Here is a 16,792-nt window from a genome sequence, read left to right as displayed (position 1 = left end):
ATTGGACAGTTTGACATGATCTGGTGAGATGTAGGGCTGTGTCAAGCACCAATGTCAGCTTTGGCATAGTTCCTGCTGCTGGATACCTTTCCCAATGTGAACCACTTTACAGTGTCTACTGGACGGTTTGTCATTTGTGCTAATGAGTTCACCATATGTACATATAATATAAATAGTATAATATGGTATACTACTGCTGTAGATTTTAGCTAACACTGTGTGTGTGTAGGGGGATATAGATGGAAACACCTTATTTTTATGTACAATAGCTTTGTGGGCATGAAAAGAGGGATCAACTGGACTGGTTTTAGGATTTCATCAATGATTGATTACACAAAGAGATTGCATAAAAATCCACTGTTACTAAGGGATTAAGCAAATTCTTCTTTCTCTTGCATCCTTTCTTATCACCTTTGTTCTTTCTTTCCTTTAGTTCTTATTTCCTTCTTTCATTTCTTGTTCTTCTATTGTTATTGTATCACTTGTCTTCTGCCTTTGTTGTTGTTATTGCTATCCAATACCTAAGATCTGAAGATTCTATTGAGAACAGCAAATATTAATTCCAAGTTAATCATTGTGAAATCGGCAATTCCATACAAGGTTTGGCGGCAGTGGTCATGATGGTGGAGGAGGAGATGATGATGGTGATGGCACAGTAGAATCAAGTCTGGTTGGATCTGTACAGCTCTGACGTAATTTCTCAATCTATCTCCTCTGTTGCATATTGCTGAACAAAGAATATACAAACATATATGTACATACATACACACACACATTTATGCACGTAACATATATATATATACATACACACACACATATATTCACATCCACACACACATATATAAGAGAGTGAGACAGGAATGATGAGTGTATTTGAATTATGGACTATTTGTGAAATTTATGCTTTTCTGCTTTTTATTCTCACTTTCTCCCTCCTCTCTCTCTATATATATATTTAATTTAATATACATCTATATATATATTTAATTTAATATACATCTATATATATATTTAATTTAATTTAATATACATCTGAAAGTATACATCATCATCATTGTTTTACATTTACTTTTCCATGCAAGCATGGGTTGGGCAGAGTTCCTGAGGCAATGTTTTACTGCTAGAGGGTCTTCTTGTCATTCTCACCTCTTACAATAACCAAGGTATTAGAATAAATAAATAGACTGTAGGAACATAGTGTATCTATTCTAAGAACCAGGGCCCTCACATGTAAGGAGACACATGTGGATATATAGAAATTGGCTGGTTGTGTGGTTTAGAAGTTCACTTCACAACCATAAGGCTTCAGGTTCAGTCCCACTGTGTTGCACTTAAGGCAAGTATTATCTACTTGTGTTCTCACAATTTCTTGAGTGAATTTAGTAGATGAAAACTCTGTGGAAGTCTGTTTATATATATGTGTGTGTGTGTGTGTAGATATAAACTTTTAATGTCCTTGTTTTTTGCTGAAATGGATTGAGGGTTTGACAGAATCTGGTGAGTCCAAGGACTGTACTGTACTCCTGTCTACTTTGGAAAGGTTTCCATGGATGGATGCCTTCCTAATGCCAACCACTTTACAGTATGTACTGGATACTCTATTTGTGTCACCAGCACCAATGTGGTTGCCATGCAGCTTGTAAGATGAAAAACCTTGAGAGAGAGGCAGCTTTATACTGGGTGATGAATGGTTAACATATGAGGAAAGGACCCAGAGCAGAGCAGGTTCCTTGCAGTCGTAGAGCTACTCACATTTTGGAAAAGAGGATAGGGTTAATTGATGTGGAACAGGGTAGAGATAAAAAGAGAGGTGATGTCTAGGTAGGGCAGAATTGGGAGTGTGGGCAGGTAAAGGTTGTAAGAGTGTATGGGTGTACAGGTGAGAGGGTGAATATAATGAATGAACAAGCGTTGAGGGCCGGATGTAATGAATTTTGGATAAGGGGTGGTGGTGACCAGTGATGCTTAGGAATGAAGAGCAGTAGAATTGTAATATTCTAATGTCCATGTAATGATGTCAGGAATGTAGGGGTTGTTGATGGGAAGGACATCCATCTGTAAAAATCGAGCACAAAATAGTGACATACACGACATTCATGCAGCGAGAAATATTAAAATTTAATTTGAATTTATCTTATTCTATCTCATTCTGTACATATCTGCATGTATGTTGTCAACAATACTGGTAGAGGTTAGTGAGTGCAGTCTCAGCTAGCTACACCAACTGTGCACTGATTTAGAAATGGCAATGTGTGTGTGTAGTATTGAGGGAGATAAGTATGTATCAATAGCACTGGGAAAGATAAATATATATGTATGTATATGCCACTGGATGAGATCAGGCATAACAGATGTGTGTATATATGGACATGTATACATATATGTTTGTATATATACATGCATCCTATATATATGTGTTTATATGTATGTATGTATTTCTATATATATATATATATATGTACATGTGTGTATATATATATACATGTGTGTGTGTGTTTATATATCTTTCTTTCTTTCTGAAGGACACTTAACTACTTTGATCTATTTCTCGTGTGTGAGAAACCTACCAGTGTTATAAAGTTGAAAAGCTCTATTAACTGATTATTGTACACGCATGTACACCTTAACGTAATAAGCTTACTAACTGAATAAGAATAACCTTTATCATTTCCTTGGGAAAATTCAGACTTATGAGTAAAACTGGTGGAGGGAAACAAAAGAAGCCTGTTTTATATCTGTATGTGTGTATATACTTGCACACACACACACACACACAAATGTATCTATATTAATAAAAGAAAAATTCTGTCTGTCCATCTGGGACCCCTGTATCTCAGTCTATATTTGCTCTACATAGACATATACAGTTGGAATTCAACTAGGGACTGGAACAAAGGAATGATTGCATTACAGGTTTAATTCTCTTCTGTCATTAACCTCTGATCAAACGTCACTGGAGCATATAGTCATTATAGATGTATTACAGTCATGCTGCTATGTAGCTTTCTTTAGTCTTGGGCCACAGGCCCAATTAGCCCTCTGCAGGAGCTATCCTAAAAATCTGCAAGGAGTGCAGCTTTTAAGCTAGCATATAATAAAAGTAAAATAGCAAAATAATGAAGACAGAGCTTCTTACAATGTGTAAAGGCAAAAGTTAAATAACCTCTGCATATTTCAGGCACAACGGCTCATTCTCAGAAGTGGATGTAGTCAACAAAATACTCACATTTCTTGAGTGTTTACCCTTTTCTTGCTGCATGAATGTTGTGTATGTCACTTGCCTGGACTTGTGCCTGGGAGGGTAACTTTCTAGGTGCAATCCCATGGTCAGTCATGACCAAAGGGGATCCCATCTCAGCATATATATATATATATATCTACAGGATGCAATGGGTAAATTGTCGCCGTTTTATATTTGTAATTTCACTCATGTGCATTGGTTGTTTTTGGTTTTGTTGACTACACAGTATAGTAGGGTTAATTGGATGTCATCTGTGAGAAAAAACAGCACTACGATGCAAATCACTCTGCCAGAAATTTGGAAATGACATGCTGTACTGCTTGGCAATATGAACATTTCAGAGTGCTTGGGTGTCAATCTGAAGACAGTGCAGAGGATTTGGAATGAGTTGGATGAGTCTAATGGTGATTACGTAGGTACTACAGCTTGGAAAACTCACTCTGATCGTTCTGATAAGAAATTGTTGTTTCTCTCTCTCTCTCTACTTCTTTTAGCTCTCCCTCTATTTTTCTTCCATTTCTCCCTCATGTGTATCTGGATGTGTGTGCAGGTATATAAATTTATAGACATGTATAAGTATGTTTGTATATGTATGTGTGTGTATATAAGTATGTATATGTATAAATGTACATACACGAATGTATATATCTATATATAAGATCCCCTCACCTCTAAACTCTCTATAACCAAGTGTCTTAACTATCTTAATACTGTATACATCAATAATTGATTACTGTGTAATCATCATATTAATTACCCATAACATCAATTATATTAGTATTTAATTAAGCAGAGCTAATGATATTCAATCCAAGCTATGTTTTAATACTAATACTGCTTGTGTGTCTACACACAAATATATATGTATGCATGTATATATATGTATATGAGTATATCATCATCATCATCATCGTTTAGTGTCTGCTTTCCATGCTGGCATGGGTTGGATGGTTTGACTGAGGTCTGGTGAGCCAGAAGGCTGCACTAGGCTCCAATCTGATCTGGCAAAGTTTCTACAGCTGGATGCCCCCTTCCTAATGCCAACCACTCCAAGAGTGTAGTGGGTGCTTTTACGTGCCACTGGTATAAGGGCCAGTCAGGCGGTTCTGGCAACGACCTCGTTCAAAAGGTGTTTTTTACATCCTACTTGCACATTGATAATCCATGTAGGTTGATGAGGGACATTGCTGAGCAGCTCAAGGTGGAAGAGTCTAATGCCAGACATGGGATCCACAAGAATATCAAGTACAAATGCAGTTCTATGTGATGAAGATAGAGCAGATCATGTCCCACAATTTCTGGTGGCCAAGTGCTTTCTGAAGAAGCTCAAAGATCCTTGAAACCTACTCTGGTTCTTCTCCAAAGAGAAGTTTTACTAGAACTAGAAGCTGAACAGGAGGGGCAGTGTGACTCTTTGCGGACTCCACAGAGAAGTTCCTACTGACTCTGATAGGAGACATAAGCAATTAGGACCATATCATATTACCTTACGTCTTCCCATGGGGCCTCAGGGTCAATGCACTTTGACTGCACGGAAGTAATAAAACTCTGGATTGAGGAGTTATATATGCACAGGTTAGATAAAATTCATTGAGTCAGATTTGCAATGTCTTGGTCTTTTCTGCTTCTAAGAAAGATAATATTTTCCTATCAAACATGTTTTTCATGGATGATTGAAAACAAGGAACACTACTTGTATGATGGAGATGCATGTTTACAATTGTGCAATGTCAAAACAAGGAGATACTAAAACACACACTTATATGTGTGTGTGTGTGAGAGAGAGAGAGACTCTCAGTTTTCATCAATCAAATCCTATTACAAAACTTTGAATTGTGTGCACTTGGTGCTTCAGGACTTAGATGACTTTGTAACTTCAGCTGATTAAATATATATATATATATCTTTATATATAAAAGTGAAGTTTGTGTGTCTGTCTCCTACGATTTAGATTCCTAACCACTCCCACATTTTGCAGTGCAGTTTAACCAAAACCGGGTATCTTATAGTCATGATTCATATCGAGCCCTTCTGGGTATTAGCGCGCGTCTATGATTTAAAAAAAAATTTACCATCATTTTTTTCCATTTTAATACATTTTTTCGCTATTATATAAGGGAAGTAACTCTCTAAAAATGTCTACGATTTAAAAAAAAATTTACCATCATTTTTTTGGCTATAACTCTCTAAAAATGCTTATATAGTTATTTCCCTTACAAACCCGAGCGATACTGCTAGTATATATACATATATATATATATATATATATATATATATATATATATATATTATATATATATATATATATATTTAACGGCCACGCAGTTCTGAGCTGAAACTACACAATATATATATATATATTTTCATGCTCTGAATTTTTTGTTTCATTAAACCTTGATTTTTTTCATTCATTGCCTATTATATATATTTATCGTATTATATATTTCAGGAATTTTATTTGCTGCAAGATAATCACTAAATTGCTTATATGGCAGAATCAAAATTTGAGGTATGTATATTCATATCTATCTATTTATCTATATATATATATATATGTGTGTGTGTGTATGATATACTGAAAATTCCTGATTACTCATCTGAGTTTCAACATTTCAGATACAGGTTCAAAAGTCAAAACTTAGAGTAGCTATCATGAAGAAAAAGTTTCTAACAAATATTTATGCAACATGTCTTATGCGTATTGAGTACATGATTTTCTTTATCATGCTCATATGTATGCTTACAGGGAAATGGGAAGTATTAAATTTCCTGTTTCCCTCTACTTTATTATATATGTGTGCGTGCGTGTGTATTGCAGCAAACTGTTTTAAAGGAATTGAATAAAACTAATTTCAATTTATCATTTAATAACTAATAAAGAGCACACAGAAATTTATGTTCTTGCTTCAGTCATTGGACTGTGACCATGTTGGGGCACTGGCTTGAATCAACACCAGTTCTTATATTTTAAACTTAGTAGTTGTTCAATCAGTTTCGTTTTGCTGAGTTGCTAAGTTATGGAGATGTAAACAAACCAACACCAGTTATTAAGTAGTGAGAGACATCCACTGCCCTCCCCCACTCCATGAACACTAATGATAAACTTCAGCAGTTTCTATTTACCAAATCCACTCACAAAGCATTTGTTGGCCCAGGGCTATAAAAAATCATTGTTATAGAGTGAACTTCATAATTAAACAGCCATGCCTGCACCTAGCTTCTTCAGAAACTGAGAAAACTATAAGATGTTGCACAAGCAGTTGGCTTTGTTTCTTATAGCAGAAACGGCTGTAAGCTAATGAAGGTGATTATATAACTTCTATTCATTTGTCATTCATTCATTAATATATGTATACATATATAGCTATATTTATTTATAATAATTATTACCTATATGGTTTTTTTTACCATGCTGGCCTCTTGATATGATCATTATTTTAAATAATGGTCTTATCCTCTTTATATAAATATATATATGAATCTCTCAGAATTATTTCCACCATAGTATCATACTCCCTTTTCTTTCACATTTTTCTAACCCTCCCCTTAGTGTTGGATAGCCCTGAGCACCTCTCCTTACACATACTATCTTATATCCTTTTTAACTCTATCCCTAACTTTTCCTCAACCCTGTCACTAATTCCTTCTCTCTCCTCTGTTTCCTGCCATACTTCCCCTTCTTCTATTTTCCATCTTTCATCCTGGCTCACGTCCAATTTTCTCTTCTAATCTCCCCCAGTTATAGGGATCTTTTTAGGGTCTTAGCCTTGCAAGTTACAAGGCAATCACTAGTGCTGGTGCCACAGAAAAAAACTTCCAGTACACTTTGTAAAGTGGTTGGCATAAGGAAGGGCATCTAGCTATGGACATTGGTGTATAACACAGTCCTCCAACTCATCAGACCCTGTCAAACTATCCAATTTATTATGCCAGTATAGAAACCAGACATTAAATGATGATGTATGTGTGCTATATATACACATATGTATACATACGACTATGTTACACACGAGTGTTTGTATATAAGTCATCATCATCATCATCATTTAGCGTCCGTTTTCCATGCTAAAATGTATGAGTGTATATGCATATATTTGTGTGTATATGTATTTATGTGTAAATATATATATATAATGAGAGTATTTGGCTGTGTATATATGTATGCCTATGTAGATATATATATATGCACATGTATACATCTATGTAAACATATGTATATTTGTATGCATATACCTATACATGTGTGTCTATATACATACAGCACACGTATCTGTATGTTATATAATCTTAGAACTTTTAAAGACACTCAAACCCGACATATACACACACACACATTACATTATGAGGTAGTACACACATACACATGCAAAGACTATAATATTATGATGTGTAACATGAGCTGGCTTTATAATTTATTTTTGAAGCTACTAGTTGTATGCTTTGCTTTAACCAACGGCTTGCACCCTTATGGTAAAAATCAAAAACAAGTGTCTGCTTTTCATTGTGGTAAGTAAACACAACTTTACATCTGTATGTTGTCCACCATTCATTTTTCTGACCATGAATAGGAATTTTCTGTTTTTTTAAGTTTGGAAATTTTTACTTGATAAAAATATTAAACTATGACAGAATGAATTTCTAAGAGAGAAAACTTCCTAACACCAAGTAACTTTTAGATTGTTTAAGAGATCAGTCTGAGAGAGAATCGTGAAACATTTCCTAATGGTTCTGTCATTATGGTACCACTATTTGTTTTCCTTCTCAAACTGACCCTTATAATATCTTGGAACTGAAGATGTTTCCATAAAGGACAACCCAAAGTTGCAAGGAGGTAAATTTGTTTAAATATAAAATCGAAATTCTTAACCCAATTCAGAATCAAATTACAAATAACTAAATAAAAAAATATAAAACTTCTTTGTTAAATTTGTACAGACGAGTTTTTAGATTTTTAAACTAAATTCCAAATTTAGTTCAAATTCCACTAAGTTTTGAAAGAAATTTTTTTTATACTTGAAATAGGAGGGGTGGAGAAAATTCTTTTATAAATCTATATGTGTGTGCATGTTTATATATATTGACATGCATTGAGGTTATGCCAAAAGATCAATGTTTTACATAGTTGGGGGTCCAATTTGTGTTCACTGACTTCCATCCCCATATATATACGTATCCTTCTCTGTATGTATGTGCATATATCGATATCTATCTATATACACACACTCTCTTCCTAGTTAGCTCTAAGCCCACTCCACACCTCCTCTTGCTTTTATCTCACAACCTATCCTTACTCATCTAGGATTCTCTCTACCTTTCTTTCATTTGCTGCATCCATCTACTGTTTCCCCCATCCTCCTCATTGCCTGCCTATCTATGATGCTTTTGCAGTGCTTACACTTTGCTTTTCCTCATCTTTCTACTTCTGTGTTATCCTCCAGCACCTACTTCTTTCCTCTCGTTGTTCTTTTTCTCATAGCTGCTATGCTTTCTCAACACCTCTTTCTTCTCTGACCTACCCACACCTCTCTTTCCTTCAATCTCTCCCAAAATCCTAGTTTATTGTTCCCTCCCTTTTCTTCCACACCTTGTGTCCATACTCATTATAATGTTGGATAGCCATAGACTTGTTGCACAACTTATCCTATCACCTCTATCCCTCAACCCCTGCCACTAATCTCTTCTCTGTCCTCTCTTCCTTGCCATGCTCCCTCCATCCTCTCTTCCTACTTTCTTTTCTGTTCCTTCTCAGTTATAGGAGCCACTTTAGAACCTTAGCCTGGAAAGTTATGAAGCAATCTTCACTAGTGCTAGTGTTACAAAAATAGCACTCAGTACACTGTACAGTGGTTGGTATTGAAAAGGATATCAAGCAAGAGAAAACCTGTTAAAGTAAACTCTGGTACATGATTCAGTCTCCCAACCCATACCAATGATGATTATATCTAATTGTATGTATGATTTGGTGTAAATGCTTGGAGTAAATATTGGAGTTTCCAGTGTGAATGCCAAGCAGTACAGCCTGTCGTTTCCAAATTTCTGGCAGAGTGAATTGTGTCATGGTGCTGTTTTTCTCACAGACAGTATCCAACTGACCCTACTACGCTGTGTAATCGACAAAATCAAATACAAACTATGTGCATGTGTGAAATTAAAAATATAAAATGGTGACAATTTGCCATATATACATTTGGTTTGTTTTATAGTTCTTTAGATGTCTGTTTTGGTTTATTTAATTTTGTTTCATAGCTGCAGTTCTGTAACACTTTGTTTTGATTTTATTTTTGTTAATAGGGGACTGTTATCCTTTTGGTTGCATTTTCTCTTTATTTTATGTTTCGTTTGGTGTATTTGTTTTGTATGTTTAGTGAAGGGTCCATGTTCTATGATGGTTTGTTATGTCTTGTAACACTTTTAAAAAGAAAAAAAACTTTCTGTTTAGTAACCTTAAGCATGCATTAGCCCAATGAACATATTAAACCTATGTCAGGTTCCTGCCTCATGTATATTTTTGACACCGTCAAATTGAGTGATGCTATCCAAGTGTTGAAATCATAGACAGCAGATTATGGGATGTCTACACATTTGTCATGCTTATACATGTTTTTGTTAAGAGCTATGTATATATGTGTGTGTGTGTATACGGGTGCTTATGTTTGTTTATATTTGCACTTCTCCAAAAATCACTGGGCTATAGGCAGTGATGTTATTATTTCCCCTGTTAATGGGTCACCCACGGGCTTCGTATCTTCAAAGATGCAAAATAGGAAATCCCTTACTTGAAAAACATGTAAGTATTAGTGACAGGAAAGGCATTTGGTTATAAAATAATACCCGAGTTACATTTATCTAACCATGCTAGCATGGAAGATGGAAGTGAAAAGAATTTATGCATGAATTAGAGTTAGAGATAAATATGGTTGTATAGAATTATTGCTATACTTTATGGTGTGTTCTATAACTTTTCTCTCTCCTATCTTTGATGAGAAGTTACGAAGGCCTGTATTGAGACCTGTATAGTTTCTCCCAAACTGGTAAGTTTGGTTTGGCTGATAACCTAGTCTGAACATTTCCAAATTAATGTAAACTTAAGCAGTAAAATACCCAGGTATATGGATTGAATATTTAAATTCTGCTAAAGATACCCAAAGACCAGGTGGTGATAATATTGTTAATCCTTTTGTGATTATAGCCCTGTTGAAATACACTGCTTTGCTAAAATCAAATTTGGAAATTATGAAGAATTCATGAAAATAATTTCGTCATTATTAAGCTGGTGTTTGGGACATAAATTAACATGAAGTCTTTAATTTAGATCACTTTAAAATATGTAGATTATCCCAGAGAACAAGGAGTGTCTTATAAGAAAAGGGACTTCTGCTGTTATTGTGAGGGTTCTCCTTCCTGTCACCTACAACTAGTGTTCTGCTTGTTTTGTTAAGGACACAATTTACATTTAACCACAATCCACCTGAGACCACTCCTGCTTCTCTGATACTCCTTGTTTTAAATGGATCCAAATTAAACCTTTCATCAAAGCTTCATGTAATTTATGTTGCTAATATCAAATGGATAATGACAAAGTTACTTTATTAAATTCTTCATTAATTTCAAAATTAATCAAAAAAAAGGTAATGTATTTTGACAGAAATATGGCAACAAAAGGGTTAAAACGAATGTTAGCTTCCGCAGGTCTCCTTGGCAGCATGTGTCTGTTGAAGTTCTAACAAACTGAGACGATGATGGAAACATTTTCATTTTTATCAATTTGAATTTTCAGACTAAAAAAAAAAGCAAAACAAAAAAATACCACTTTTCCTCTGCCAGAAAATGAAATAAATAAATTAAAAGAAATTGAACTAAATTTCTAATTGCTTGATCAGAATGTTGTTACAGACCTCATATCTAACCATTCACATTTGTAATTGGGCGTGTTTGTTTTTTTTCCTTCTTCTTTTTTTTTTTTTTTTTTACTTTCTCATTACCAGTCCAAAATGCTTGGATTTCAGATGAGAGAGGTAACAGATTTACTCATCATCTTACAGCTTCATTCCTTGTACTCCTTCTTCATTGGCTGTTTATATATATTTATTTATTGATTTATATATCATATTGCTTTTTGTCATTACCTTTATCATCTATCACTGTCAGTATTTGGATGTGTTTATCCTTTTATACACATATGTATATGTACACACACACACACATAGATGTGCATCTAAATGTATCTATATACACATATAGATGTTTGTGTGCATGTGTATATAGATATATATGAATATGCATATATTATACATGTGTGTATGTTTAGTGATCTTTATGCAGTTAACAAGGAACAAAATATAACTTAATGTTTCATACTAGGACAATGCTGGTTGTACTTGGTACAAGTGCAACAGCCACTCTGCATTCATCAAATTATTTGTTCAAAATGGCTTCCAGCAATCTGTGAGACAGAATGATGAAACACGAGTGTAGCAAAAAGTATATGGAATGGAGGTCAGCTGATATGCTTAGAAGGTTAGAATGTTAAGAAGATATCTATGAATAGTGTGTAAAGAGATGAACTAGAGATAGACAATACAGAAAGGCTTGTGTCCTATAATCCAATGACATCATTCATAGCCTAATGTCTTTGCACACATCTCGGAGCAGAATTTCCTCCCAGGGACTATTTCTGTTATGGTAGGTCACCTCATGTCTGAATGCACTTGAATGTGTTCAACATGACATTACATATATATACACACACACCTATATGTACTTACACACTCACTCACCAAAATATATAAACATACATCTTGAACTGTAAACATGTGTCCATAACTACATCAATTTGTGATGCTAATGACTTGAATATGGAGTGTTTATAAGTGTGACAATGAGAAGAAAAGAATAAGGGGGAAGTAGACCAAAAAATGTAGCATCAACAGTCTGATGGTTTTATCATCACAGCTCATCCTTCAGATACTGTCAAGAAGGCTGAGGGTGTCTTGGTATCACTCACCAAATCCTTTGTGAGCCGCTCTCTGACTATCTATCTGTGGCTTTATATAGCTATGGTAAGACCTCACCTGGAATTTGCATCACCGGTCTGGAACCCCTATCTTACCCAGGATATCAATCATCTGGAAGCCATTCAGCGACGTGCAACCAAAAGAATACTCTCCATCAGGCATTTGCCATATTCTGAACGCCTTACTTCCCTGGGCATGGACACATTGAAACTCTGACGCCTGGCAGCCACCCATAAAATTATCTACCATCTTACAAACAATAACTCTGAGCACCTTTTCAAACTCCACCCATCTAACACCCGTGGACATATTTACAAAGTCAGAAAACAGCACAGCTCCTATGACTTTAGGAAACATTTTTTCACGCTGAGAGTTGCTGAAGCATGGAACAAACTGCCGGCATCTGTTGTTAGTTGTCGGAGCACTGCATCCTTCAGAACTTCCATGCTTTCTGAGATTCGCCAACACTACACCTGATCTTCTCTTCCCCTCCATACACATGCAAGCATGTATCTGACTCATACACTCTTCAGACATTTGAACATTACTGCATGTACTTTATATGCACTTTTGACAAGTTGTGGTGCACCTGAGCACTGTATACAATAATTTCATTATTATTATATGTCAGCAAGAGAAATTACACAATACTAACCAGCCATATTTGAAAAAAAAAAAGAAACCATTCATCAAAATCTTACTGGTTTTGCACAATGAAAAGAATGCACATTCTACCAGGTTTAAGAACCCAGTGAATTGTCTAACTTTAGAAATGAGATTTTTAGCCAATGTCCCCAAAGTTCATTCTATCAAATTGAAAAACTTCACCATCATTAGACACACTCACTTCATTCTATAGTTTTTATCTCCTTCACTACCTTATTTCCTTTCTTTGCACTTTTTCCACTCCTATAACAGTACCTAGTCATGCTAGCAAAACCCCTCAGGGCCAAGCTGTTCTAGATACATATGATACTAAGTGGGTGCCTGTATGTGTATGACTGTTTAGGTGTGTGTGCAGGTTTGTGTAAATATGGATGCAGGTGTGTATGTACTGATGTGCATTTGCAGATTGTGTATATTTCTGTTTACTCCTATCTGATCTCTCCATGCTCTTTTAATAAAGATTCCTTATTATTTCAATAAGAGGAGTTATCACCCTTTTTATTTCTTTTGATTCTTGTGCTTCGTCATTTTATCTCACAGATTAACAGAAGCTATTTTCAGCATACAACTTGATAATTACAGCTGCACTTAAACTAAGCACAACCAACACTATATCAGCATGAAACTTAAGTCATTATATTCTGTTCCTTGATAACTGCATAAAGGCCACATCACAATATTTTATGGACTAAGTGTTTTACTTGTTGACTTTATATATATATATATATACAATGTGGATGTCTTCACACAAACAGGCATACATTATGCCTTTTCATATATATATATGTACACACACACACATATAAAGTTTTACCGAGATGTCCATACCAGAATCTTCCAACTTTGTGTGTCCATTAAAAGTACCTCTCATCCTCCTCTCCATCATGATCCGTACATGACTACTCAGGAAAGAGGTTTGGGGGCAGCACTAGATTTCTGATATTAATCTTGTGAGAAATTAAGGAATTACCCATTAGTGAAGGCATTACTGTCAATAGCTTTCATATGGTTCCCCAAGCCTGCAGTTTAGCAGTTACAGGGAACTGACAGTTGGTATGGAGAAAAAGTTATTTTGAGAGGAAATGGGGCAAAAAATGTTGGGACACAAGGGTGAAGAAGGAAAGTTGCTCTGAAACGATAGTTCTAGAAAGGCATAGTGGTATTTGAACATGTTTTTTGGAGCAGCTATTGTTAGATTTGTCATTTTGTTACAATAGATCTACTATGTTGAGTACTTTCTTTCAAGGTCAGTATTAAATGTGTGTGTGAATATGTAAATAGATAAAGTTGCTTAAAGTACCTTGAGGGCAAGTTTTTTTCAATAACAATAACCAGCTGATGGTAATATCCAGCTAAAATTAAGTAAATAGTGTTTGGGTCTTAATGATTTTTATAGCAAAAACTAGTTGAAAACATTATTGCTGAATATAATAAATGACTTTCATAGTATATTTTTGAAGTGATCATTCTTGTTTTAGACTCTAGCAGAGTCAATAGATGAATCTGTTTGCCTTTTAATGGCTAATTAACACAAATATCATTAAGAAAGATCATTGTGTAAGATCTGAAAACTTTAAAGTACAGTCAATTTCAAAGATAAAATTTCTTTTTATTGTTTTCTGGCAAAACATTGGATTCTAAAATATCTGTGAGATTTAAGTTTTACTTTGAGTTATCCATTTAAGTTACTCTGCTTCTGGCTTTGATAGACCCTTGTCAGTCTGTGTCATTAAGCAGAACATTAATTGAAGAACATAAAAAAAAAATACAAGTTACTATATAAGCACAGGCTATGTGGTTTAGAAATTTGATTTGTAACTATATTGTTTCACATCCATTCCTACTGTGTGGAACCTTGGGCAAGTATCTGTTACAGGCTGACCAAAACCTTGAGTAGATTTGTTAGGTGGAAACTGAAAGAAGTCCACTGATAGCATATATGTCTCTTTGTTTAGTTTAAGCATACCATGGCCATTCATTTCTAGTGTTTGAAAACATATCCAGCCATGAGGAAATATTAACTTACTTGGAAACAGGTGACAGAAAAGGTACCCAGTCAATGAAAATCTGCCTCAACAAATTCTGTCTGACTTATGCAAGCAGGGGAAAAAAAAAGTAATCATTAAAATGATAAATCCCAGGAATATAAAAATTCTCTAGTCACTTATTTCTGATGATTAGTAAAATAATCTTCAGATTGTGTGTGTGGCGTTAGGAAGGGCATCCAGCTGTAGAAACTCTGCCAGATCAGCTTGGAGTCTGGTGCAGCCATCTGGTTTGCTAGACTTTCAAATTGTCCAACCCATGCTAGCATGGAAAGCAGATGTTAAACGATGATGATGTATGTATATATATATATATATACACGCACATAGTGTTGACTATCGGGTTAAAGACTACTTAGTACTGTAGAGATAAATATTTATAAACTGAGAGTAGCAAGAGACTAACATGACCAAAATATATTTTTATTTATATATACATGTTCTGCTTTTTAAATAATCTGCTTGGGGTTTTAGTTTCTATCTGGTGTAGCATGTGATTTTACTAGTGTTAACATGTCGCTATCACCCATGAGAAGCAATTTCAAATGGATTTGATATTCTCTAAAAAAAAAGAAAAAAATGTCATTTGAAAGTGTATTGCAAAGACAAGATATGCTAGTGTATATAATTGAGATAATTACAGCCTAGCTGATAACATGGTAAGGATTTCTAACCTTCGTAGATGGTGCTTCATGTTACCAACTTATTTTAGGAAGATTAGTATTTATTTAGTTTCATTTTTTTTTTTTATCATCGTGATCTAATTTCTTTCTATGACATTTACCCATCCGATATGTCTTTAGTCGGTTAGTTTGAAAAACCAAGAGAGAGAGAGACTTATAACTTATCATACAGTTATAACAGTGACATGAAAACTATACCATATGCACAAGATGTATTCATGATTGTAGCTGTTACTTCAACAAGAAATATTTAATGCATGTGTTAAGCAGGCTGATAACACAAATTTAATTTTAAAAAGAGACAATCCTCAGGAAACTGTTTTTGATTGGATTTTCAGGTAAACACTTAAAATTTTCCTCACATTTTATAATCATTTTCAAGTTTGCAACTAAGATATTTTTCTAAGTTATATTATTTCTTGTACAAACTGGCTTGTTAGTCAGTGCTTAAGATATGTCTTTCTACAAGTCTTAACACTAGTCAATTTAACTTGATTGAAAGTCATTGTTAAGATATGTCTCTCCATCAGTTGTATAATTAGTCAATATAAGCTACATTGTTATTTACTGCTAAGGTAACTCCTGTCCTAGCTAAATTGTTATTCTTAACTAAGATATGTCTCTCTATAACAGTCGTGTATAATCCCTGTCAGTGTAAACTACATTATTATTCATTGCTAGGATGCCTCTCTCTCTCTGCAGGGAATTGGCCAAGTCATTAGAACATCAGACAAAATCCCTTGCAGTGTTCATTCCAGCCTTCATGTTGAGTTTAAATTTTGCCCAGTGTTAATTTTCCCTTTCATGCATCTGGGTACAATAAACATCAAAGGTTATGGGCTGGCAATACACATTGTACAAAGATACATTGTGGTATTAGTTCCAGCTCTGCATTCTGAGTTCCAATCCTACCATAGTGAGAAACATAATCCATTGCCTGCTCTGTCCATTGGTGCCTACAATAGACTCTAGTTATAAGCATTTGGTCCAGATCTCTGGTTTGAAGATGCCTTCTTCACTACCTCCAGACTAAATGGTAACAAATAATCTTGTAACAGACAACATTTCATTATCATCATTTAATGCCTATTTTCCATGCTGGCAAGGTTTCTATAGCTGTTGCCCTTCCTAATGTCAACCACT

At 34.8% G+C, this 16,792-nt stretch overlaps 1 protein-coding gene across 7 annotated transcripts in view; it reads left to right on the top strand.

The window, feature by feature from the left end:
* Positions 1-16,792, top strand: part of LOC115224732 (endothelin-converting enzyme homolog) — a 154,199-nt gene that overhangs the window by 77,228 nt on the left and 60,179 nt on the right. Inside the window, exons 2-3 of one of the 7 annotated variants that reach the window (XM_036513561.1) lie at positions 5,686-5,750; positions 11,227-11,256. In XM_036513561.1, coding sequence (XP_036369454.1) covers positions 5,730-5,750; positions 11,227-11,256 — 51 coding nt within the window. In that variant the 5' untranslated portion in view covers positions 5,686-5,729. Of the gene's footprint in view, positions 1-5,685; positions 5,751-11,226; positions 11,257-15,838; positions 15,988-16,792 lie in introns of those variants that run through there. The other 6 variants (XM_029795605.2, XM_036513560.1, XM_036513564.1 and 3 more) reach the window with 6 other exon arrangements.

Source organism: Octopus sinensis, linkage group LG26 (genome assembly GCF_006345805.1).
Source record: "Octopus sinensis linkage group LG26, ASM634580v1, whole genome shotgun sequence".
NCBI lineage: Eukaryota > Metazoa > Mollusca > Cephalopoda > Octopoda > Octopodidae > Octopus > Octopus sinensis.
Note: the sequence above shows the minus strand (reverse complement) of the source record. Positions and strands in the feature narration are given on the sequence as shown.